At 47.7% G+C, this 25195-nt stretch overlaps 1 protein-coding gene across 1 annotated transcript in view; it reads left to right on the forward strand.

Moving 5' to 3' along the window:
* Window positions 1-25195, forward strand: part of ARID3C (AT-rich interaction domain 3C) — a 509889-nt gene that overhangs the window by 292374 nt on the left and 192320 nt on the right. The window contains exon 3 of the mRNA XM_030192839.1: window positions 22234-22306. Coding sequence (XP_030048699.1) covers window positions 22234-22306 — 73 coding nt within the window. The remainder of the gene's footprint in view (window positions 1-22233; window positions 22307-25195) is intronic.

The raw sequence follows: 25195 nt of genomic DNA on the forward strand, positions 1-25195 counted from the left end.
TGGGGCTGGTGGTTGGGAGGTGAGGATAGTGCTGGGCAGACTTATACGGTCTGGCCAGAGCCGGTGGTTGGGAGGCGGGGCTGGTGGTGGGGAGGCGGGGATAGTGCTGGGCAGACTTATACGGTCTGTGCCAGAGCCGGGGGTTGGGAGGCGGGGCTGGTGGTTGGGAGGCGGGATAGTGCTGGGCAGACTTATACGGTCTGTGCCCTGAAGAGCACAGGTACAAATCAAAGTAGGGTATACACAAAAAGCAGCAAATATGAGTTATCTTGTTGGGCAGACTGGATGGACCGTGCAGGTCTTTTTCTGTCATCATCTACTATGTTACTGGATTCACAGTCAGACAGAAAAGTGTAGTCATTGATACTTTTGTAAAGTCTTCTTACTGGCTGAGGGCTCGAATGAAAGTATCCTCCCACCCCCTGCAGCCGGTTGGGTTTTCAGGCCATCTACAATCAAATGCATCAGATATGTTTGTATATTGGATCTGTGATGTGGGCAGATTTATCTAATGTACTGTATGTAATCATTGTGAATCTCTTGAAAACCCAGCTGGTTGTGGCCTCACCAGGGCAGGTTTGGGAAGCCCTTTCCTAGATGATCCTTTTAGATTTTATTTTATAATCTGCCCTTGTCCAAGGTGGAGAACAGTAAAACATACATAACTAGGAAAGAAGGCCCGTTTCTCTGAGCAATGAAACGGGCGCTAGCTTTTTTGGAGGGGGGGGGGGGTGACTCACATACGGAGATCAGTGGCGATTTTCCTGGGCCGCCCCGTGGCTCGTCGTGGTTGTAGGTGGTTCGTTTGCCGCCGCTGTTGTTAGCGTTGCTCTGTGTGGGTGTCGATTTTCCTGGGCCGCCCTCGACGTCATCGCATTTTGACGCGAGGGCGGAGCACAGGTACAGTAATAAAACTCACCCTCAACGTTTGCTCCGCCCTCGTTGTCATGACGTTTGACGCGAGGGCGGGGCCTGGTGGCTTCACCACCGCGAACCTTCGAACCTGAAGGAACTGTTGTCAGTGGCTTGGCTTCACTGACGTCAGTGTCCTCAGAACGTTGAGGGTGAGTTTTATTATAAGTAGATATGCACAGACATAAAACCAGTGGTGTAGCTATGAGTGGTCCCAAAAAAACAGCAAGGCAGACAATCCGCAAGATCCAATGTGGAAGCAAACAAAGCAGATACGTCAATAGTGTAATTCAAACTTTATTGTAAAACTAGTGGAACCCAGCTCGTTTCCTCAACAATGAAACGGGCCCTAGAAAGGCTCTCTTGTAAGCGATTTTTTTTGTCTCTCCCTGCCCTGCCCTCCCCTCCATGTCCAGCGATTCTTCCCTCCCGTCCCCTCCATGTCCAGCGATTCTCCTCTTCCCTGCCCTCCCTTCCGTGTCCTGTGATTCTCTTCTCTCCTGTCCTCTCCTCCCATCCCATCCATGTCCATGGATTCTGCTCTGCCCTGCCCTCGATGTGCCGCGATTCTCTCTTCCTTTGTACTTCATCATTTTCTGGCTGGCCTGGCTGGCTTCCCTTCCGTTGGTAACATCCTGACGTCAGCTCACCTCCAGCATTCCCTTCCCTCTCACTGTTCCGCCCTCTGATGTCATTACATTTTGACGTGAGGGCGGGGCAGTGAGGGGGAATGGAACGCTGGAATGGAACGCTGGAGGCTGACTGACGTCATGAGATGTTACGAACCCATGCAGCCAAACAACGATGGAACGTTGGAAGTGAAAATTATTATAAGGATAGGTGCCCAACACAGACTGTGTTTCACCCACAAGGGCTGCATCAGGGGCTCTAAAATAAGGTCTTCATATCTCTTGGATGACTTTATTGTCGCCAAGTATAGTGAATGAGGTAAAACAGCAGAACAAAAAAAAACAACGGATAGACCTCCTCCAAAACAGAATCTATAAACGCACTCCACAGAGTGACAGCATTTGGCTACGCTCTCCCATACAGTGCTCTTTCTGATTTTGCTGGCCCATGTACGCATGAAGAATATTTTCCGCCGGATTTTATATAGTGCGACTTGAGTTGCGCACACAAATCAACTCATATTCTGATTAGAGTGCGCAACCTAATACAATCAATGGTATTAAGCCATTTAGATTACTGCAACGGAATCTATGCAGGTTGTAAAGAACAACTAATTAAGAAACTTCAGACGGCCCAGAATACAGCAGCTAGACTGATCTTCGGAAAATCAAAATTTGAAAGTGCCAAACCCCTTCGTGAAAAATTGCATTGGCTTCCCATCAAAGAACGCATTGCCTTCAAGGTTTGCACTCTGGTCCACAAGATTATTTACAGCGTAGTTCCTGGATACATGTTCAACCTAATAAATTTGCCACCCAGAAACAGTACCAGCCTATCCCGAACTTACTTAAATTTGCATTATCCAGACTGCAATGGTCTTATGCATCCCAGCTTCTCTTACATAAGTACACAACTGTGGAACGCACTGCCTAAAACCATGAAATCAATTCATAACCATCTTAACTTCAGGAAGTCACTGAAAACCACTTTGTTTAAGAAGGCCTACCCCTCAGACCCAACTTAATTTTCTACTTCTTGTAATACAGCAAAACCATGGACCGTATTGGACTTTTTATCATATCTTTGTTGCCTTACACTCATGTTATTTATAGGTTTACTACTACTTTGTGGTTTGTATTTTACCGAACCGGAGCCTGCTTCCACGGTATTATGTAAGCCACATTGAGCCTGCAACTAAGTGGGAAAATGTGGGGTCTAAATGTGTTAAATAAATAAACTTAATTATCTTAAGAATAGGGTTACCATATTTTGTCCCCCAAAAGGAAGACACATGCCCCGCCCCACCACACACTCCGGCCCGCCCCATTTCACACCCGTCCCGCCCCATGTCACACCCTCGCTCCGCCCCCTGTCACATTTTCCCCTCCCCCCTGTCACATAACCCGTCGCCCCCCTCCCCGTCACCCCCCTCCCTTACCTTACTACTGCCCTGGTGGTCTAGTCACCTCTTCAGGTCAGGAAAGAGCCCCCTCTTTCCTGCGCAGAGCGCTGCCCTGCATGCATCCTTCCTGTTGCTGATCCTCGGCGTCGGCCGACAGTTGAAGTCTCGCGAGGTCACTGCAACTCTCGGCGGCCATTTTGAATAGGCTCCGAGGATCAGCAACAGAAAGGATGCATGCAGGGCAGCGCTCTGGGCAGGAAAGAGGGGGCTCTTTCCTGTCCCGAAGGCGGAAGAGGTCCACTAGACCAACCGGCCCTATAAGTAAGGGGAGGGGGGCTAGCATCTGCCCGTTTTCCGGATTTCTTCTGGACAACGGGCAGATTGGCAAAATCCGTCCGGTTTGCCCGACATGCCCTCAAAAAGAGGACATGTCCGGGTAAATCCGGACATATGGTAACCCTACTTAGAAGCCAGTCAGCGCTGATAATTGCCACTTAACAAGCAATTATTGACGCTAATTGGCATTAGCGAATTCTGTAAAATAATGCGTGTAAATTCTAAGGCGCATATTTGAAAAGTGGCGTGGAATGGGGCGGGTCGTGGGCGTTCTAAAAACTATTGCGTTGTTTGTAGAATTACCCCGTGTGCATCTAACTTAGGCATTTCACGGTTTTACTTGGCGTAAATGCGTGCAAGTAAATTTAGTCCATGTGGACGGTGCTAGTCGTATTCTATAACCGCACCCTTAGGCGTAGTTGTCACGTCCCTCACCTCCGGTCCGGCGGGACCTCCGGCGGTACAGGAACACCTGCTGTCGTAGCGGGTCCACCTCCCGCGACGCTGCGCTGTCATTAGTGTTGCCGGCGTTCTGCCGGCACCGTACGCCACTGCTGCCCTTCCGGCGCTCCATCTCGCAGGCTATTCAGCGGGGATCGGTCTCCTCCGTGGGCAGGCTACTCCTCCTCTTTTCCTCACCACCATTGGTCCTTGTTTGCTCTCCTCCCAGCTGGTGCCTGCTGACATCAGACGCCAGCACTATTTCAAGGAAGTTCCTCCTATGCTGCATTGCTTCGGCTTCTAATCGTAATTGTTCCTCTGCGCTATATTTGTTTGTGCTGACCCAGCTAGTTCCCGGTCTACTCTCTTGTCTGCTGCCTGCCTGTGACAGCTGCCTGGACCCGGTCCTCTCTTGTCTGCTGCCTGCCTGTACGACGCTGCCTGGATACGGTCTACTCTCTCGTTTGCTGCCTGCCTGTGCCGTTGCCTGGACCTGGTCTACTATCTCGCCTGCTACCTGCTCATGGTCCGCAGCCTGCACCTGATCCGTGCCCTCTGCTTTCCCTCAGCAGGCCTTCTTGGCACCCCGCCTCTGGTCTCTCAGTGTAGTCCTGTCGGCCGGCCCCCACACTGGGGCTCAAGCCCCGGGGAACGGCGGTCACCACAGGTGAACATCGGGGTTTCTCGGCCGCCAAGCAGAATCCGGGGCCGAATCCCTCACCCGGGATCACTGCTCGGCACAGGGACTCACAAAGCTGACAGTAGTTTATAAATTGCCTAGGCATATTTTTATTCAGCACCGATTTTTAAGGTGCCGTATATAGAATCTAGCCCTTTCTGCGCAGGTTTTCAGACGTGACTCAGTGTGCGGTATAGACTATGTTCATAATAATGAAAGCCAACAAAAATTTTGTACGCGCGCATACATGGACAGATTAGAAGGAACACCGCTCAAACACTGCTCCCATAATATTCCGAAATGGGAATGGAAGGTTCAGGCATGGCTACCCTTGCATCTTACAGCCTGGAGGCAGGAAGCCAGTGAAAGGGGATCTTGGGAGTTTTGGGACATGTGGAGGGGCATAATCGAAAGGGTGCCCAAGTTTTCCTGAAGACGTCCTCGCAGGACATCCCGGCGAAGGGGCGGGGAAACCCGTATTATCGAAACAAGATGGGCGTCCATCTTTCGTTTCGATAATACAGTCAGGGATGCCCAAATCACGAAAGTTAGGTCGACCTTAGAGATGGTCGTCCTTAGAGATGGTTGTTCCCGATTTTCGTCATAATGGAAACCGAGGGCGCCCATCTCAGAAATGACCAAATCCAAGCCCTTTGGTTGTTGGAGGAGTCAGCATTCGTAGTGCACTGGCCCCCTCACATGCCAGGACACCAACCGGGCACCCTAGGGGGCACTGCAATGGACTTCATAAATTCCTCCCAGGTACATAGCTCCCTTACCTTGTGTGCTGAGCCCCGCAACCCCCCCCCAAAAAAACCCCACTCCCCACAGCTGTACACCACTACCATAGCCCTTATGGTGAAGGGGGGCACCTAGATGTGGGTACAGTGGGTTTCTGGTGGGTTTTGGAGGGCTCACGTTTACCACCACAAGTGTAACAGGTGGGGGGGGGGATGGGCCTGGTTCCGCCTGCCTGAAGTGCACTGCACCCACTAAAACTGCTCCAGGGACCTGCATACTGCTGTCAGGGAGCTGGGTTTGACATTTGAGGCTGGCATAGAGGCTGGAAAAATATTTTAAAACATTTTTTTGAGGGTGGGAGGGGTTAGTGACCACTGGAGAGTAAGGGGAGGTCATCCCCGATTCCCTCTGGTGGTCATCTGGTCATTTAGGGCACATTTTTGTGGCTTGGTCGTAAGTAAAAAAAGGACCAAGTAAAGTCGTCCAAGTGTTCGTCAGGGACACCCTTCTTTTTCCCATTATCGGTCGAGGACGCCCTTGTGTTAGGCACGCCCCAGTCCCGCCTTCATTATGCTTCTGACACGCCTGTGAACTTTAGTCGTCCCCGTAATGGAAAGCAGTTGAGGACTCCCAAAATCGGCTTTCGATTATGCCGATTTGTGCGACCCTGGGAGAATGACGCTCATCTCACGATTTATGTCGAAAGGGGCGTCGTCCTCTTGTGAAAATAAGCCTGATAGTCCTATGGAGGTCGCACACGGCAACAAGAGAGACCCTACCCACTGACCAGATAAAAAGTAGCTGTAAATCACGTCAGAGTCTTAAACGCACACTTATGAATATGTCACAAAATAAGAAATTTAAAAAATAGTCTGCCCAATATTCAAAAGAGTTTCCTGACCTGGCACCTGATATTAGTGACACTTAACCTCACTGATGGATCCGGCCATCTCCTGACTGGTAAGGTTAGGGCTGGGCTGGGTTATGAAGCGTCTGCTTAGCCGGTTAGTGGCAATTTTCAGTCCGCTGTCCAGCTAAGTAACTGCGTAAAGTTTGCACAGCATAAAGGCTGCCTTAACATTATGCAGTAACGTTAACAGGGCACTGGTCTGAGTATCGTCTGGTGCCCGGTTAGCTTCCAGGCGACCTTTGATAATCCGGATATTGAATGCCGGGAGCTGCACCTGTCCCAGCATTGAATATCCAGGGTCAGTTCAACCTGTGGCTGAATATCGGGCCCAGCCAAGTCACGGCGGTGTGTTTTTGTTAACGAGGAGGTGAAGATATGTGGCAGTGGGACAGTGTCACCATGAGCCAGTCATCATCCTGGATGGATTTGAAGAGTAGCAGCACAACTGACTGAGAGCCGGTGGTGGGAGGCGGGGGCTGGTGGTCGGGAGGCGGGGATAGTGCTGGGCAGAGTTATACGGTCAGTGCCAGAACCGGTGGTGGGAGGCGGGGCTGGTGGTTGGGAGGCGGGGCTGGTGGTTGGGAGGCGAGGATAGTGCTGGGCAGACTTATACGGTCTGTGCCAGAGCCGGTGGTTGGGAGGCGGGGATAGTGCTGGGCAGACTTATACGGTCTGTGCCAGAGCCGGTGGTTGGGAGGCGGGGATAGTGCTGGGCAGACTTATACGATCTGTGCCAGAGCCGGTGGTTGGGAGGCGGGGATAGTGCTGGGCAGACTTATACGGTCTGTGCCAGAGCCGGTGGTTGGGAGGCGGGGATAGTGCTGGGCAGACTTATACGGTCTGTGCCAGAGCTGGTGGTTGGGAGGCAGGGATAGTGCTGGGCAGACTTATACGGTCTGTGCCCTGAAAATGACAGATACAAATCAAGGTAAGGTATACACAAAAAGTAGCACATATGAGTTTATCTTGTTGGGCAGACTGGATGGACCGTGCAGGTATTTTTCTGCCATCATCTACTATGTTACTATGAATCACAACATTATCCTGGTGGCCTCCAGGAGGTGTGTCGAAGGCCACAAGTAATTTAGTCCTGTTTAATGGGTTCATGTACAATGAGGATGGAAAACCGATGCAAAGCTTTCAGGGCCCAGGGGAGCAGCTCCAGCTACTGCCGGGAAGAGCGTTGCAGCTAATTAGAGCAGCGGAATATCCCCCTCCCCCCGCGCCTCTTATGAGTAAGACCTTTGACCTTTACAAGCTGACGGAAGGCAGTCAATAAATATTTGATGCAGAGACAGGGGATCAGCTCATCCATAGAGTCTGAATATGGGAGACAGCTGGGCATTAAGGGTACGCATTACCTCACCGTGGTCTCACTCTGCACCTGAAACACCCTTCCTCCAAAGTCCTTACACCTCGTTCCATGGAAATAGAGAACTAAAGGGGATGCCACAGCTCCTGGTGCACCCTTTGCCATTTTCATCAGAAGGAGACCAGAGCTGGTCTTGTTATTATTAAACCAAGTGTCCCCAGCCATGCATATCTTATTTAATTTCTTTAATTTAATTTATTTTATTTCCGCAAACTATTGAAGACTCATCTCTTTGATAAAACTTACTGTAAGGATCAAAACACATGAGGCCCACACTTACTGTTCAGAAACACACCAATACATTCTCTTCTGAATTCTCATCCCCCGTAATTTAATCACATTTATACCTTCTCACGAAAAATGTTATACTAAAGATCTCTGCTGATGTTCTTGTTGTCTCTCTCCACTGTTCCATTGTTCTCTTCCTTTGTCCTATTCCCAACGATACTTGACTTTGTCTTCACATAACTCTCACAATGTAATCCATAACTGAGTTGTAACAAATTGTACTTCCTCATTTACAATGTGTATTGTAAGCCACACTGAGCCCGCAAATAGGTGGGAAAATGTGGGATACAAATGCAATAAATAATAATAATAATTATACGTCCTGCAAGCCTGAAACTATCGAATCGGTGGACGTTCAGGTACAGTATTTTACTGTCCCTGGAGGGCTGACAATCTGAGTTTGTACCTGAGGCAATGGAAGGTTACGGGCCCCTTTTACTAAGGCACGCTAACGGATTTAGCGTTTGCTAACAATGAGCGCGTGCTAACGCTAAGATGTCCGTAGGATAGAATGGGCGTCTTAGTGTTTTTATTGCGAACGCAAATTTTTAGCACGCCTTAATAAAAGGGGCCCATAATGAACTTAACCTTGGATAGGCTGCCTGAGGCCTTCGTGCTCAGATCCGGGTAGCCTCCTGTTACAGTCCCCTTTTTCAAGGAGTGGCAGATATCTTCAGAGGTTTTGTTCCAGGCAGCTCACAACCAACGTTTTAAATAGTACATAAGTATTGCCATACTGGGACAGATCGAAGGTCCATCAAGCCCAGCATCCTGTTTCCAACAGTGGCCAATTCAGGTCACAAGTACCTGGCAGAAACCCAAAGAGTAGCAACATTCCATGTAGAACCCCCAAAGAGTAGCAAGATTCTAGAATTCTAAGAATAACAAGATTCCATACAGATTTTCAAAAATGTAGCAACATTCCATGTAGAACCCCAAAGAGTAGTAAGATTCCATTCAGAATCCCAAGTACATAAGTGTTGCCATACTGGGAAAGACCGAAGGTCCATCAAGCACAGCATCCTGTTTCGAACAGTGGCCCAATCCAGGTCACAAGTACCTGGCAAGATCCGAAAGGAGTTCAATACATTTCATGCTGCTTATCCCAGAAATAAGCAGTGGATTTTCCCCAAGTCCATTTTAATAATGGTCTAAGGACTTTTCCTTTAGGAAGCCATCCAAACCTTTTTTTTAAACCGTGCAATGCTAACTGCTTTTGCTACATTCTCTGGCAACGAATTCCAGAGTTTAATTACACGTTGATTCGTTTTTAAATTTACTACTTTGTAGCTTCATTGTGTGCGCCCTAGTCCTAGTATTTTTGGAAAGAGTAAACAGGCGATTCATGTCTACTTGTTCCACTCCACTCATTATTTTATAGACCTCTATCATATCTCCCCTCAGCTGTCTTTTCTCCAAGCTGAACAGCCCTAACCACTTTAGCCTTTCCTCATAGGGAAGTCGTCCCATCCCCTTTATCATTTTCATTGCCCTTCTCTGTACCTTTTCTAACTCCATTATATCTTTTTTGAGATGCGCTAACCAGAATTGGTTGTGAGCTGCCTAAAACACAATCTGAGTGATACGGGAGCAATTTTCAAACAGACCATGTAGTTGCGAATTATGAGAGTGCTTTTGTTGTGCATGCTTCATATCTAATTTGCAAAATGCTTTCTCTTAGAATTAACAGGCATAATGTGTGTGCTAACAATACCCTGCACATTTTGCATCTGCTACTTGTGAGGGCCGAGAGGGAGAGAGACGAGGAAGAAGACGAGGAATAGCGTATGTAATTTTGAAAAAAGGCAGCTACGTAGACCCGTTTTCCTCCCTGACCTATACGTGATCTGATCGAGGAACACATCTTTCTAACAAGACTGAAAAGCTGTGCAGGCTGTGGGAAACCCAGGATGAGGAGCGCTTTTTTCAGACAGGCCCGTTTACCAAAGAAAATGGCTTTGAACATCAAAGCTTACTGAATTGCATTAGTGCTTATCGCTGGCTTTAATTAATTAAAATAGCATTAAGATGGGCAGCCAGTGGCTCAGTAGCAAGTGCTACTACTTACTACTACTACTTAACATTTCTAGAGCGATACTAGGGTACGCAGCACTGTACAGTTTAACAAAGAAGGACAGTCCCTGCTCAAAGGAGCTTACAATCTAATAGATAAGAGTGAGACAAATATAGGAAATCAAGCCATTGTGACATCACTGATGAGGTTGGCTCTTAGGCATTGGTGGAATGAGGCATTATGACATCACAATCTCAGCTCTGGTTAAATCACTGCTATATGTAATACTACTACTACTACTTAACATTTCTAGAGCGCTACTAGGGTTACGCAGCGCTGTACAGTTTAACAAAGAAGGACAGTCCCTGCTCAAAGAGCTTACAATCTAAAGGACGAAATGTCAAGTTGGGGCAGTCAAGATTTCCTGAATAGTGGTGTAGTGGTTAGGTGCCGAAGGTGACATTGAAGAGATGGGCTTTGAGCAAGGATTTGAAGATGGGTAGGGAGGGGGCTTGGCGTATGGGCTCAGGGAGTTTATTCCAAGCATGGGGTGAGGTGAGGCAGAAAGGGCGGAGCCTAGAGTTGGCGGTGGTGGAGAAGGGTACCGATAGGAGAGATTTGTCTTGAGAGCGGAGGTTACGGGTAGGAGCGTAAGGGGAGATGAGGGTAGAGAGGTAATGAGGGGCTGCGGATCGAGTGCATTTGTAGGTTACTAAGAGAAGCTTGAACTGTATGCGGTACCTGATCGGGAGCCAGTGAAGTGACTTGAGGAGAGGGGTGATATGAGTATATCGGTCCAGTGCTGTGCACTGCTCTGCAATATCCCACTGGGATCATCTACCCTCTAGGGCCCTGATGGCGAACCTATGACACACGTGTCAGCACTGACACGCGTAGCCATTTTGGATGACACGCGGCGCCGCCGCAGTGTGGTCCGCCCTCCCCTCCTCGACTCCCGGACACTAACCTTAAAGCCTCCTTTCACGTCGCAGCAAGCAGCAGCAGGGCAGGCCACTCCTTCCTTCCGTGTCCTGACCTCGCCTAAACGTAACGTCCGCGAGGGCGGAGCACAGAAGGGAGGAGGAGAGGTCTGCCCTGCTGCTGCTTGCTGCGACGTGAAAGGAGGCTTTAAGGTTAGTTCCGGGCCCGGAAGCGGGTGGAGGGGGGGCCCGGCAATCTCGGGAAGGGGGGCCCGGGGGCGTTCCTAGTAGCAGTGATTTTTCTTGAAGTGACACACCACCCGAGTTAGGCTCGTTTTTTTGGTGAATTTTGACACACCAAGCTCAAAGGTTGCCCATCACTGCTCTAAGGGACCAGTTTAGTAAGCTGTGATGTGCTTTAACAGGGTGCTTTACCTGAGATTGTCCCATGCTAGTCTGCAGAAAGACTTCTAGTGCATACAAATCTTGAGTAAAACCACTAGGGCTGAAAGACGGTGCAGTGCACATGCCAAATACCGGAATAAGAAATTGCTTGCAATGTAAAAAAAACTGTACTAGAGTTTAGCACTTTTTACTTTTCCCTTAACGTCGCATTTTCATGCCAGCTCAGGGGTCGTCTAGGGTGAAGTGTGACACTTCACGTCACTTGACCCCCCCAAAAAACTCTGACCCTCTTCAATGCTTTCAACACCCCCCTCAACTATCTGACCCTACAAATGCCTCTGAAAACATCCCCCCCCACCCCCATTTGAAGATTTCCTTGGTGGCCCATACGCCCTTTTTCCCTCTCCCATCAGAAGTACTCCGGGTGCCCAGTTTCCCCCACCCCAGCCCTACTCCTTTCCAGCCCTTATGAACCCCCCCCCCCCCCCCACAGGTGCCCACGTGATCCTGCCTCTGCACCACTATCTTGAAAAATGGTAGCATCTGACTCTACGCACTGCATCCCATTTTTTAAGATGGCAGTACAAAGGCAGGAGCAAATTGGGCATCACCCCAACCACCTAATGTTAAAGATGCACGGGGTGTGGGGAAGATGGAAGGGGAACCAGTTGGGTCCCCAGTGTACTTTTGGTGGGAGAGGGCCAGTAGGCCTCCAAGGAAATTAAAGTTTCACATTCGTTTGATAGACCATCCTTGAGGAACCTTTCAGAGCAGTTTACACATTCAAATCAAGTTACATTGATAAGGTCAGCGCCTGTGAAGAAGATCTAGGCGTCACTGTAGACAATACGCTGAAATTTTCTGCCCAGCAGTGGTGTAGCCACAGGGGCCTGCGCCCCCCCCCCCCCAATTTGGGTTTTGGCCCCCCCAAAGTCTGCTGGATTGGCTGGCAGGAGTCCTCAAGCCCCACCACGCTACCTACCCTGCTTCCCCCTCCCTCGCATGCATGAACACCGGGGTGGGGAAAGCAAGGCAGGCAGTACGGCGCCGAGTATTGGCCCAAGAAGGATTCTGCTGGCAGGGGTTGGAGACCCCCATCAGGCTAGGTATGTAGGGTTGCGGCGGGGAGACAGGGCAAAATGTACCCCCCCCCCTCCCCACCCCAAACACACACACACAGACTTTGGGCTCATCCTTCCCTCCCAAAAAATTGAGGTCTGGCTATGCCTCTGCTTCCCAGTGTGTGGCGGCGGCCAAAAAAGCAAACAGGATGCTAGGAATTATTAGGAAAGGGATGGTGAATAAGACCGAAAATACTATAATGCCTCTGTATCGCTCCATGATGCGTCCGCACCTTGAGTATTGCTCTCAAAAAAGATATAGAGGAATTAGAAAAGGTTCAAAGAAGAGCGACCAAAATGATAAAGGGGATGGAACTCCTCTCGTATGAGGAAAGGCTAAAGAGGTTAGGGCTCTTCAGCTTGGAAAAGAGATGGATGAGGGGAGATATGATTGAGGTCTACAAAATCCTGAGTGGTGCAGAACGAGTAGAAAAAAAATCAATTTTTTTACTCGCTCCAAAGTACAAAAACTAGGGGACACTCAGGGAAGTTACATGGGAATACTTTTAAAACAAATAGGAGGAAATATTTTTTCATTCAATGAATAGTTAATCTCTGGGACTTGTTGTCGGAAGATGCAGTAACAGCAGTTAGCTTATCTGGCTCCTAGAGGAAAAGTCTGTTGCTGAGATAGACATGGGGGAAGCCACTGCTTGCCCTGGGATTGGTAACATGGAATGTTGCTACTACATGGGTTTCTGCCAGAAACTTGTGACCCGGATTGGCCACTGTTGGAAACAGGACACGGGCTAGATGGACCATTGGTCTGACCCAGTGTGGCTATTCTTATGTTCTTATATGAAGGAAAGAAATGTAATATTTATTTTTTAAAGAATTTATTTATTTATTTTTGACATTTATATCCCACAATATTCCCGCCCATGAGCAGGCTCAATGTGGCGTACAATAATTAATAAGCAAACAATAGTACAAAGTACAGTGGACGAGGTCACAGGAGAGAGAGAGAAATAATGAAGGAGGGAGAGGAAGAGAGAGGAGGGGACAAATTATCACGGAGGGAGCCGCAGGCTAAAAGGGTATGGCGCCTGTTGGGTTCTTTGTGTATGCACTGCCAAAAAGGAAGGTCTTGAGCCGCTTCTTGAAGGTCGGGTGATCTGAAGTGAATTGACCTCTCGAGGCAACCCGTTCCACAACTGAGTGCTGAGATAAGAAAAAGAGGAACCATAGATGGTCTTATATTTGAGGCCGTGAGGAGCAGGGTAGTGGAGGTTGAGGTACGAGCGGGCCGACCTCGGGAGTTCCTGGGCGGCAGGTTAATGAGAGTGTCCATGTAGGCATCACCACAGATGATTTTGTGCACCAATGTGCAGGTTTTGAAGGCGATGCGGTCCTTCACAGGAAGCCAATGTAGCCGCTCACGTAACGGTCTCGAACTGTCAATCTAGATTTGCCGAAGATAAGTCGAGCTGCTGTATTCTGAGCTGTTTGCAATTTTTTTTAGGAGCATACTCGTGCAACCCCCATAGATGTTATTGCAGTAATCAAGACGGCTAATCACCAGGGACTGGACAAGACTGCTGAATACATCTTGAGGGAAGTATGGCTTGATATGCTTAAGCCTCCAGAGAGAGTAGAACATTTGCTTGACAGTTGAGTTCACATGCTGCTCTAATGACAAAGGTCTGTCAAGCAAGAATATGTTCAGAGGTGGGGGGGGGGGTCAAGAGTTGGATCGAGGGAGAGTGCTAGATGTGGTGTATTTAGATTTTAGCAAAGCCTTTGACACGGTTCTGCATAGATGACTAATAAATCAATTGAGTGCTCTAGGTCAGGGGTGTAGCCAGACACCCAGTTTTGGGTGGGCCTGGGCCTAAGATGGGTGGGCAGAAGAACGCCACCCTGTCCCACAAGTGATTTGGTCTCTCCCTCTCTCGCCTGCATGCCATATGGTCTTTCAAACATCCCCCCTCCCCCGCATACCTTTTAAGTAGCAGATTTTCACCGGCAGTGAGCAGCAATTAATACACACAGCTCATGTTGGTCCTACAGCCTTCCTTCTGATGCAACTTCCTGTTTCCGCATAGGCAGGGAATACATCAGAGGGAAGGCTGTGGGGCCGCTGTGAACAGTACATATCAGTCGCTACTTGCTGAAGGTGAAGCTCTGCTACTTACAAGGTATGCAGGAGGGACAGTTGTTGGGAGTTCTTGGCTGGTGGGGCTTGGGGATCCCTGCCAGCCACATCATAGGTGTGCTGCTACTGGGTGGGCCTGGGTGGTATAGTCCCTAAAGTGACTGACTGGGTTAGGAACTGGTTGAGTGAAAGGTGACAGAGGATAGTGGTAAATGGAGCTCACTCTGAGGAAAAGGATGTTACCAGTGGTGTGCCATAAGGTTTGATTATTGGGCTGGTTCTTTTTAACGTTTTTGTGAGCGATATTGCTGAAGGGCTGTTCTGTAAGGTTTTCCTCTTTGCGGATGATACCAAAATCAGTACTAGGGTAGAGACCCCTGATGGTGTGGATAACATGAGGAAGGACTTAGTAAAGCTAGAAGAATGGTCTAGAATTTGACACTTAGATTTAATACTAAAAAATGCGGGCTCATGCATTTGGGCTACAAGAAAACCCGAGGGAACGAAACAGTTTAGGGGTGAAGAATTTTTCTGCACAAAAGAGGAGCGGGATTTGCGTGTGATCGTATGTGATGAACTTAAGGTGGCCAAGCAGGTAGAAAATGCGACAGCAAAAGCTAGAAGGATGCTTGGGTGCATAGTGGGAGGAATGGCCAGTAGGAAAAAGGAGGTGAGGATGCCCCTGTATAAGACTCTGATCAGACCTCATATACATGTTGAGGTTCATAAGCCTGTCCCTATAATTTTTGCATTCAAGACCGCTTACTAATTTCGTAGCCGCCCTCTGGACCGACTCCATCCTGTTTATATCTTTCCGTAGGTGCTGTCTCCAGAGCTGCACGCAGTACTCCAAAGGAGGCCTCACCAGAGACTTATAGAACGGCACTATCACCTCCTTTTTCCTGCTGGTCATGCCTCTCTTTATGCACCCAAGCATCCTTCTGGCTTTGGCCGTCGCTTTTTCTACCTGTTTGAAAGCTTTAAGGTCATTAGACTCAATCACCCCCAAGTCCCGTTCTTCCTTCCCACACTGAAGCACTTCACCCCCTATACTGTACCGTTCCCTCTGTCTTCACTGTGGCTGAGACAGCTCTGGAGCCGTGTAAATATACATGGTTGTAGTTTCAAGTTTATTCGGTATTTTTATACCCACCCATCGCGATATGTTTCCCAGCGGTTTACAAAGGGGGAAATCAATAGAAGTTGCCCTTCTTCGTCAGATCGGAAATAAGCAAATGTGCTAGCTGACAGTGTATATAAGTGAAAACATTCAAGCATTACTATGACAGTAAAATAGATACTATTGGAGATTCTACATGGAATGTTGCTACTATTGGAGATTCTACATGGAATGTTGCTATTCCACTAGCAACATTCCATGTAGAAGGCTGCGCAGGCTTCTGTTTCTGTGAGTCTGACGTCCTGCACGTACTGTACGTGCAGGACATCAGACTCACAGAAGCAGAAGCCTGCGCGGCCACGTTGGTGATCTACAAGGGCCGACTTCTACATGGAATGTTGCTAGTGGAATAGCAACATTCCATGTAGAATCTATAGAAATCAAACCAAATAAAACATGGAAAAGAAAATAAGATGATACCTTTTTCTATTGGACATAACTTAATACATTCATACCCACCCCCATCCTCCCACCCTGTCAGACTGTCATAGTAATGCTTGAATGTTTTCACTTATATACACTGTCAGCTAGCACATTTGCTTATTTCCGATCTGACGAAGAAGGGCGACCTTCGAAAGCTAATCAAGAAATGTATTAAGTTACTGTATGTCCAATAAAAAAGGTATCATCTTATTTTCTTTTCCATGTTTTATTTGGTTTGATTTCTATTGATAACCTTAAGAGTGGACTAACGGCTACCACACTCCTCTACTTAAGATCAAAGGGGAAAGATAGTGCATACGTAGGTATCTATTTTACGGTCTGTATGTGTGCTTTGTGACTCCATTCACACTCTGCTCTAACTCTTCCCCCAAAACGCCCACGTGCGGGTCATGTACAATAGAAGGTACTTGAAACATGGTAGGGTAAATTGTGTTTCCCAAACCGTGCAGTGCGGCATCTCAGTGTGCCACGGCAAACTCACAGGTGTGCTGCGGGGAAGATGGGAGTACACACGCTGAGCGCCGGAGCAACGATTGGTGCCCTATCATTCACCTTCCTCTCTCCGCCGCCCGTCCGCTGCAGGCTGCCGGCAGCGATGTAAGCGCTGCCTTTGGCCTGCCCCCAAAGCCTTCTTGGTACAGCATCCCGCCTACGTGAGAACAGGAAGTGGTTGTACAAAGAAGGCTTCCGGGGCAGGCCGAAGGCGGCGCTTACACATCGCTTCCGATACCGGTGGCCTGGAAGTTTGGAGGCCTGCTCCCGCCCGGGACCCTGGCTGCTCACCACTCAGCTGTCAGGGAGGGAGGCCGGGGCTGCGGGACATTGTGTTTCCTCCCTCCTATGCTCAGCTCCAGGCTCTTCTTCATCCTCTCCCCAGGAACACGGTAAAAAAATCTAATATAATAAAACGCACCGTGAACGTTCTGAAGACAACGTTCTGAAGCCACTCAAACACTCCCTGGCTGTAGGGTTCGTGGATTCATGGTGTGAAGCCAGCCAGCCGTCTCTGCCCCGCCCTCGCGTCAAACGTCATGACGTCGAGGGCGGAAAAAAAAAAACAATTCCGGCAGCGCAGCGTCAGGGAAGGAGGCGGCGCTCCCGACGTCTCTAGCCTTCCCTTCGCTGTGTTCCGCCTTCTTCTGACGTCAAGGATGACGTCAGAAGAAGGCGGAACACAGCGAAGGAAAGGCTAGACATCGGGAGCGCCGCCTCCTTCCCTGACGCTGCGCTGCCGGAACCGCCACGGAGGTAAATTTAAAAAGAAGAAAAAAAAAGGGATGTTGGGGGGAGAGAAGAGGGTGGGCAGTAAAGTTGAACAATGGGAGCGGGAGGGCAGGGGAGAAACGACAGCATGGATGCGAAGGGGGGGGGGGGGGAAGAGGGGGGGCCAGGCGGGGACATGGGAGAGAGAGGAGCAGGGAGGCGAGGGGGGGTCATGGAAGGGAGAGAGGGGACTTGCTGGAAAAGGATGAATGGAGGTGCCCCTATCGCACCGACCGTTCACTTGTCTATTAGATTGTAAGCTCTTTGAGCAGGGACTGTCTCTCTTTGTTAAATTGTACAGCGCTGCGTAACCCTAGTAGCGCTCTAGAAATGTTAAGTAGTAGTAGTAGTAGTAGGTGGCAGGGGACAGAAGAGCATGGATGGGCATGGATTGGGAGGGCAGGGCTCAGGGAGAGAGGGGAATTGCTGGAAAGGGATGAATGGAGGGGGCAGGGGACAGAGGAGCATGGATGGGCATGGATTGGGAGGGCAGGGCTCAGGGAGAGAGGGGAATTGCTGGATAGGGATGAATGGAGGGGACAGATGGGCATGGATGGATATGGATTGCAGGGCAGGGCTCAGGGAGAGAGGGGAATTGCTGGATAGGGATGAATGGAGGGGGCAGGTGACAGGGGAGCATGGATGGGCATGGATTGGGAGGGCAGGGCTCAGGGAGAGGGGAATTGCTGGATAGGGATGAATGGAGGGGACAGATGGGCATGGATGGATATGGATTGCATGGCAGGGCTCAGGGAGAGAGGGGAATTGCTGGATAGGGATGAATGGAGGGGGCAGGTGACAGAGGAGCATGGATGGGCATGGATTGGGAGGGCAGGGCTCAGGGAGAGAGGGGAATTGCTGGAAAAGGATGAATGGAGGGGACAGATGGACATGGATTGGGAGGGCAGGGCTCACACTCTCTCTCTCATATACAATGTCTTTCTGACTCTCACTCGCACACACTCTGTCTCACACTGTATCACATTCACTCTCTATGTGCCACACAGTCACTCACACACTCGCTTGGTCTCATACACTCACTCTCACAGAGAATCTGTGTCTCACACACACTCTCTCTCTCGCCCACACACACACACTCTCTCTCACACTGTGTCTCACATACACACTTGCACACACTCTCATTCTCACACACACACTCTCTCACAAACACACTCACACCCAGACTCACTCTCTCTCTCACACACACACACTCACACTTTCACTCTGACTCTCAAACAGTCACTCTCACATACACTCTCCCAAACATACACACTCCGAGGAAAACCTTGCTAGCGCCCGTTTCATTTGTGTCAGAAACGGGCCTTTTTTACTAGTGGATTATAATGGATTACAAGGGGATGTGGGTTGGAGAGGGGGGGGAGAGAGGGAGAAATATTGAACATGATGTGGGGCAGGGGGGGGCAGACCTCTATGGCCAGGGGGGGGTGCCGTGAACCAAAAAAATTTGGGAACCACTGATCATTAATCCCTTTGTTCGTGACTTTGTCAATGCATGTATACAAATCATCATATCCCCCTCCGAAGGGACACCACCTTGTAGTGGTGGAGGGGCTTCTGTGTTTCAATGACTCAGAGGGCTATGCTGAAGGGTTACCCATATCAGACAGGCCTCTGAGGAGAAACCAGACAAAGAGTGTCCCAAACTGGGAGAGTGGTAAGATGGCGACCTGAAGTTTGTATGCCCGACCCAGCTGCCCTCTGAAGTTTCGTATTCTTTACGTAAATTTCCTCTCTGCAATTGCAGTTACCTTAACTGAGAGGGACAACCGGCGGTCAGCCGCCAATGGCCAGCGTTTTGTCCCCTGAGCAGCAAGTGCGGGACCACTGCGCGACGAACTGCCCACAGATGAAAGGGTTGGCGAGTCCTTTGATTTGCATCGGCGAAGGAGCGTCGATGCTCTTGGACCTGGGAAAAAACAACTCCATCGCTCCTGAATTATTCAACCACCATGTCCAAAGGAGTGGAGGAGTGAGTTAGAGGCATATGCTGAAACGGAGGACGTTTACAGCAGAACCCGAACTTGGCGGAACCACTCCTAAACACCTAAGAGAAATCAACTTGGAGTTTTTGGCTCCCGTGGAGGTTACATTGAATACCATCTGGAAGGCGCTTCAGGACCTAATGGTGGCAGTAAATAATTTTGTTTCAGATATAATTTTATTAGAGAGTTACATGGACAATTCAACTGAACCCTTTAAGAGTAAAAAATTGATATAACAAATGATTCTGCACAAGCAAGAAGTGGTTATGATCTTGAAAATGATATTAGACCAGAAACTTTGAATAATAAAATGAACATTATTATAGATGATTAATATCGAGATTATTGTTTTTCCCAGAGTTCCGGGTATGACTCCTAAATATTTCCTCAAATTATTACTTTAAAAGGAGTGGAGCCTGTGAAAACTGGGATTACTTTAATCAGTGGGATCTGAATTAGAGGCTCAAGTATATGTATTGTTAAATAACTTCTGGTTTTTAAAAGAGAAAGAATGTAATCAGATGTATCATTTCTAACTAATATTGGACAATAAGTATGTTTTCAATGAAATGACTTGACTATACACCACCGTATTGGCCTTGAAGAAGCCAACCAGATGATCAATGTGGAATAATGAATTAGACGAGAAATATCTGGGGATAATCAGGGTAATACCACTTTTTTTTTCTGTTTACTGTTTAATTGACCTCCTTGTCTTGTTTCACTCTCCCTATTTAGTGGTCTGAGGAAGAGAAAAGAATTACCTGAATGAAATAATTCCTATGTATTACTTTCTCTGTATTTCCGGCAAGTTGTTTTATCACTTGTAAAAATTTAAATGGTTATAAATAAAAATTTTAAAAAAACCCAAAACAAATCATCATATCAACAAGGTTTACGGATTCTAGTGAATCTTTCTCTGTCTTTACTTTTTGTTTGGAAGGGGAGGGGGGTATTGGTTAAGATCGTGTAGGTATAATGTATACCTGCTTTCCATAATATTCTGGGAGTAGTCAGGTCCCATGGCTAGTGTTTCTGGGTTTACATGCAAAGCTGCTCAATTCGTCTGATCTGTATACAAATCAGTGTCATCCACCCCTCCTTCACCCCTTACATCTGTATAGAGAGGAGCTGCTCCTGGAGGCTGCTCTCTTCCCCCTCCCCCATCTGCCTCATTTGAATATAAAATGAGTTTCCAGTTGCTTTGTGCCAGTGGGCCGAAGGGGACTGTTCTGATTGCAGTTTGTTTGCAGGGGGATTTGATTAGCAAATCCTTGGGGATAAACTTTGCAGCAGCACAAACTAGATTCAGCATGGAGACCAGGGGAGGGGAAAGGTTGCAAAGGGAGAAGGCCAGGTGATGGTTTGTTAACCTTAATGCTACTAAGGTCCTACAATAGCCTGACTCCCACCCCTGACAAAGAGATATCAGCAGCGTGGCTGATCAAGCAGGGCTGGCCCAAGGGTATCTGATGCCCTAGTCAAACCTTTGCCCGTGCACCCTACTTCAGGGGCAGCTATAGGCCCTTCCCCCCCTCCTGGTAGTCCAGCATTTTTCCTTCACCTCCTGGTGGTCAACTTCTCCCCTTTCCTTTCTAGCCCCCCTCCCAGACCAGCATCTCCCTTTCATCTTCCTATCCCCTCCCCCGAGCTAGCCAGTATCTCCTTTTGCCCTTTCTACCCCTCCTGTCCAGCATCTTCTCTTCTCTTCCTTACCCTTCCCCCCACTAGAGTTCAACATTTCACCTTCCTCTACCAGCCCCCCCCCCCCCCACCAGAGTCCAGCATCTCCCCGTCCTATTCCTATCCCTCCACCACAAGTAGACTAATATCTCCATTTTCCCTTCCTACTCCTCCAGTCCAGCATCTTTTTTGCTCCTCCCTACTCTGCCCATTTCTCTTACCTCTACTCCCTCCCCCCAGAGTCCAAGATCTACCATTCCCCTCCTTAACTCTCTGGATCTAGCATCTCTTCTCGCTCTACTTCCCTGCCCTGTTCCTGTGTCCAGCATCTTCTTCACCATCCCTTTCTCCCGCTGCTGCTGCAGCTCTACCTGTTTTCAGCTGCTCCTAAGGTACTCAGTGCTGGCGTGAGACCTTTCAGGAGGAGACAGGAGATGCTGCAGCATGATAACATTTGGCCGCTGTCATGGACAGGATGCTGGGTCTTTTCCCAATGTGGCATTACTTATGTACTTATGTAATGCATCAGTTGCCGAGTTAACTGTGATTAACTGTTGCAGCCCCAAATTGTATGCTTAGCGTGCCAAGGTCGTGTAAAGCAGGTACAGATCAACATAAAACTTACAATTTTGTTAACAGCATAACAATAGTAAAATAACCAAGAATAAACATAAATACAATATTTGAGGTAAACTTGAAAACAGTAAATTGAATCCTAGTAATAGAAGTACTGTGAAACATTTATCAAAAATATACACATTTAACAGCACTGGAATTCAAATAACAGAAATATAATACAACGTTAACAAAATACTAATGATACACCTAATAAGCACGCATTAGAACATTCAACTAACGTAGATGTGACGCTAAAGACTTTGTACTACAAGGCTTACCATATAGCTGAGGGACCAAAAGCAATGATATGATAGGAACAAGATGTGTGGTACAGAGTAATTGGAATAATTTGCAGCGGCCCGTAGCTCAGTATTAAAAAAATAACCTGAGCTCCTAAATTTGTGCCCTGTTTTCAGCCAACTTATAAGTATACATTTTCAGCTGAAAATACAACTTAGTTTAGGAGTTTAATAGTTATTCTTATAAATTTAGGCTTGCCATTCATTTGTCTGGATTTATGAGCCTAGTGCTGAAAATCAGGGCTAAGCTAACTTTTTCCCCACTCAAAATCTGCCTCTGTTGCCACTCACTTCTTTATGCTCCTAACTTTAGGAGTTTAGTGAAATTTTGAGGACTCAGTCCTAGTAACTTTTCAAAAGGTCCAATTTAGGAGTAGAACTCTCAAAGTTACGGACCTCGTGCCTTTGAATATTGAGCCCTGTGTCTTTTAATTCACTTTCTGTTCTATTGACGTTTTTCTTTATCCTTCCTTTCAGCTCTACGAACTCGATGACGACCCCAAGCGGAAAGAATTCCTAGATGACCTCTTCAGTTTTATGCAGAAGCGGGGTGAGTCTGAGGCCTACCTGGACATTCGTCATTTTAGGACAAAAGGTCGTAGGGTTGACTCATGGCTTGTTACTTTCTAGGGGAGAATCATTACGTTGCAGTGAGACGGTGAAGGTTTCTAGAATCTGCAGTGCCAGAAACAACCTACCCCAGCTGGTGCTATCTCTTCTTTTTCCCAGAATGCAGTGTTTTAGCTCCTGTGTTGCCACCATGGGCAGCAACCACTGTTCTCTCTAAGCTGAGCAGGAATTCTCCAACTGCATTGCTGCCGGGGGGTGGGGGCGGTGTTGTATTTTCAATGGCTAGAGACAGGCAGGTTCCCTGGAGTCCTGCAGAGCTTGCCTGTCCCTCATTATTGAAATGCGAAACAGCACCCCCCACTGGTAGGACTGTAGTTCGAGGACTCCTGTTCAACTTAGGGAACGGTGGCAGTGATGATAGGCAGAGATGAGCTTCCTATTAGAGCTCTAGAAGGCATCACAGGGATGCAAGAGCTCCGAGTAACGTTATTGTACTAAAAGTCATATGTGTGGGCAATTGCAAAAACATTTATGTGGATAAGGTTCTGTGTGGTATGCAGGGCTGCTGGGCTAAGCAAGGCATGTTTAGTTATAAGTGTAATATATTTTTGGAAAATGTAAGATATGTCGGGGTTGGGGGATGGAATAGGTAACTTAGTAGCGTGGAGGGGCATAATCGACCTGGGCGCCCATCTTTAAGGGCGCCCTGGCGAAGGGGCGGGGCATCCCGTATTATCGAAACAAGATGGGCGTCCATCTTTCGTTTCGATAATACGGTCGGGGACGTCCAAATCTCAACACTTAGGTCGACCATCTTGACATTTAGGTCGACCTTAGAGATGGCCGACCTCGGTTTTCGCCGATAATGGACACCGAGGACGGCCACCTCAAAAATGTACAAATCCAAGCCATTTGGTCGTGGGAGGAGCCAGCATTCGTAGTGCACTGGTCCCCTCTCACATGCCAGGACACCAACCTAGGGGGCACTGCAGTGGACTTCACAAACCGATCCCAGGTGCATAGCTCCCTTACCTTGGGTGCTGAGCCCCCCCAAAACCCACTACCCACAACTGTACAACACTATCATAGCCCTTAAAGGGTAACGGGGGGCACCTAGATGTGGCTACAGTGGGTTTCAGGTGGGTTTTGGAGGGCTCCCATTTATCACCACAAGTGTAACAGGTGGGGGGGGATGGGCCTGGGTCCGCCTGCCTGAAGTGCACTGCAGTACCCACTAAAAACTGCTCCAGGGACCTGCATAGTGCTGTGATGGAGCTGGGTATGATAGTAGTAGTAGTAGGCTGGCAAAAAAATGTTTCGATTATACCGATTTGGCCGGCTTTAGGAGAAGGCCGGCCATCTCCCGATTTGTGTCGGAAGATGGCCGCCCTTCTCCTTCGAAAATAAGCAGGTTAGTAGCATAGTAAATGACGGCAGATAAAGACCTGTACGGTCCATCCAGTCTGCCGAACAAAATAAACTCATTTTACATGGTATGCGATACTTTATATATATACCTGTTTGATTAGTCCTTGCCTTTCTGAGGGCACAGACTGTAGAAGTCTACCCAGCACTGTTCTTGTACTAAGTTCTGAAGCTAACGTCGAAGCCCCTTAAAATGTAAACTCCAGCCCATCCATATCTATTCAGTCATGATCAGGGCATAACTCTGGTTTTGCTTCCCATTTACAAAGATTCCGTGGATCCATTCCTTCTAAACAGGATTCCTTTGTGTTTATCCCACGCATGTTTGAATTCCATTACCGTTTTCATCTCCGCCACCTCCCGCGGGAGGGCATTCCACATATCCACCACCCTCTCCGTGAAGAAATACTTCCTGACATTAGTCCTGAGTCTGCCCCCCTTCAACCTCAATTCATGTCCTCTAGTTCTACTGCCTTCCCGTCTCTGGAAAAGGTTTTTCTGCGGATTAATACCTTTCAAATATTTGAACGTGTGTATCATGTCACCCCTGTTTCTCCTTTCCTCCAAGGTATACATGTTCAGGTCGTCAAGTCTCTCCTTGTACGGTGTCCACATAGCTCTATGTAATATATAAAATGACGATTGTGTAAGAGCTGATGATTTTGACGATTTGTATAGAGATGACCAAATTTCTTCCCATTGATCTTCTGATAGTTGAGAGTTGATTTCTCTATTCCAAATGTTCTGTAAAGCCATTGGAGGATGAGAAGAATGTTCTTGTAGGATTTTGTACCATATGAAGGCCGTTTTCTTTTTTGTATCCAGTTGATGACATAATGTTAAGTAACTTGGTGTATCGTCCTTTAAAGTATAAACTATCTAAGATATCAAAAGATGCTTCCAATCGTTGCTGGTCCTGCTGCAACAATATAGGAACCTTGGACCATTTAATATATCATTGCCCATTACTGGATGAATATTGGTCTCAAATAGAGAAAACAATTTCTCTTATACTAAATTTAAAGATTTCTTTAACTTACAAAACGATAATAGCAGGAGATTTCGGCATTAACAATACATTATCACCACATATAATTAAACTACTACGTATATTGATCCAAGTGGCTATAAAATTGATATGTCAAAACTGGAAAGATTTTACAAAGTTAACCTACGAAATGTGGTGGAACTCAGTATGTCTAACAGCTAAATACGAAAACGTAGCAGCAGAGAAATGTGGTTCCTTTATGGCATATAATAAAATTTGGTCTCCGGTGATTAAATATTCATCCAGCTAAGTAATTAATGTACAGGTACTTTACAAACATTGGCATTAATACTATAACATCTGATATGCATGCATACTTCATACGAATATACATATATGTATATATATATAGTCAGAGTACATTGACCTTTCTGTTAACTGTTATTGTCATTGGTA

Source organism: Microcaecilia unicolor, chromosome 2 (genome assembly GCF_901765095.1).
Source record: "Microcaecilia unicolor chromosome 2, aMicUni1.1, whole genome shotgun sequence".
Lineage (NCBI taxonomy): Eukaryota > Metazoa > Chordata > Amphibia > Gymnophiona > Siphonopidae > Microcaecilia > Microcaecilia unicolor.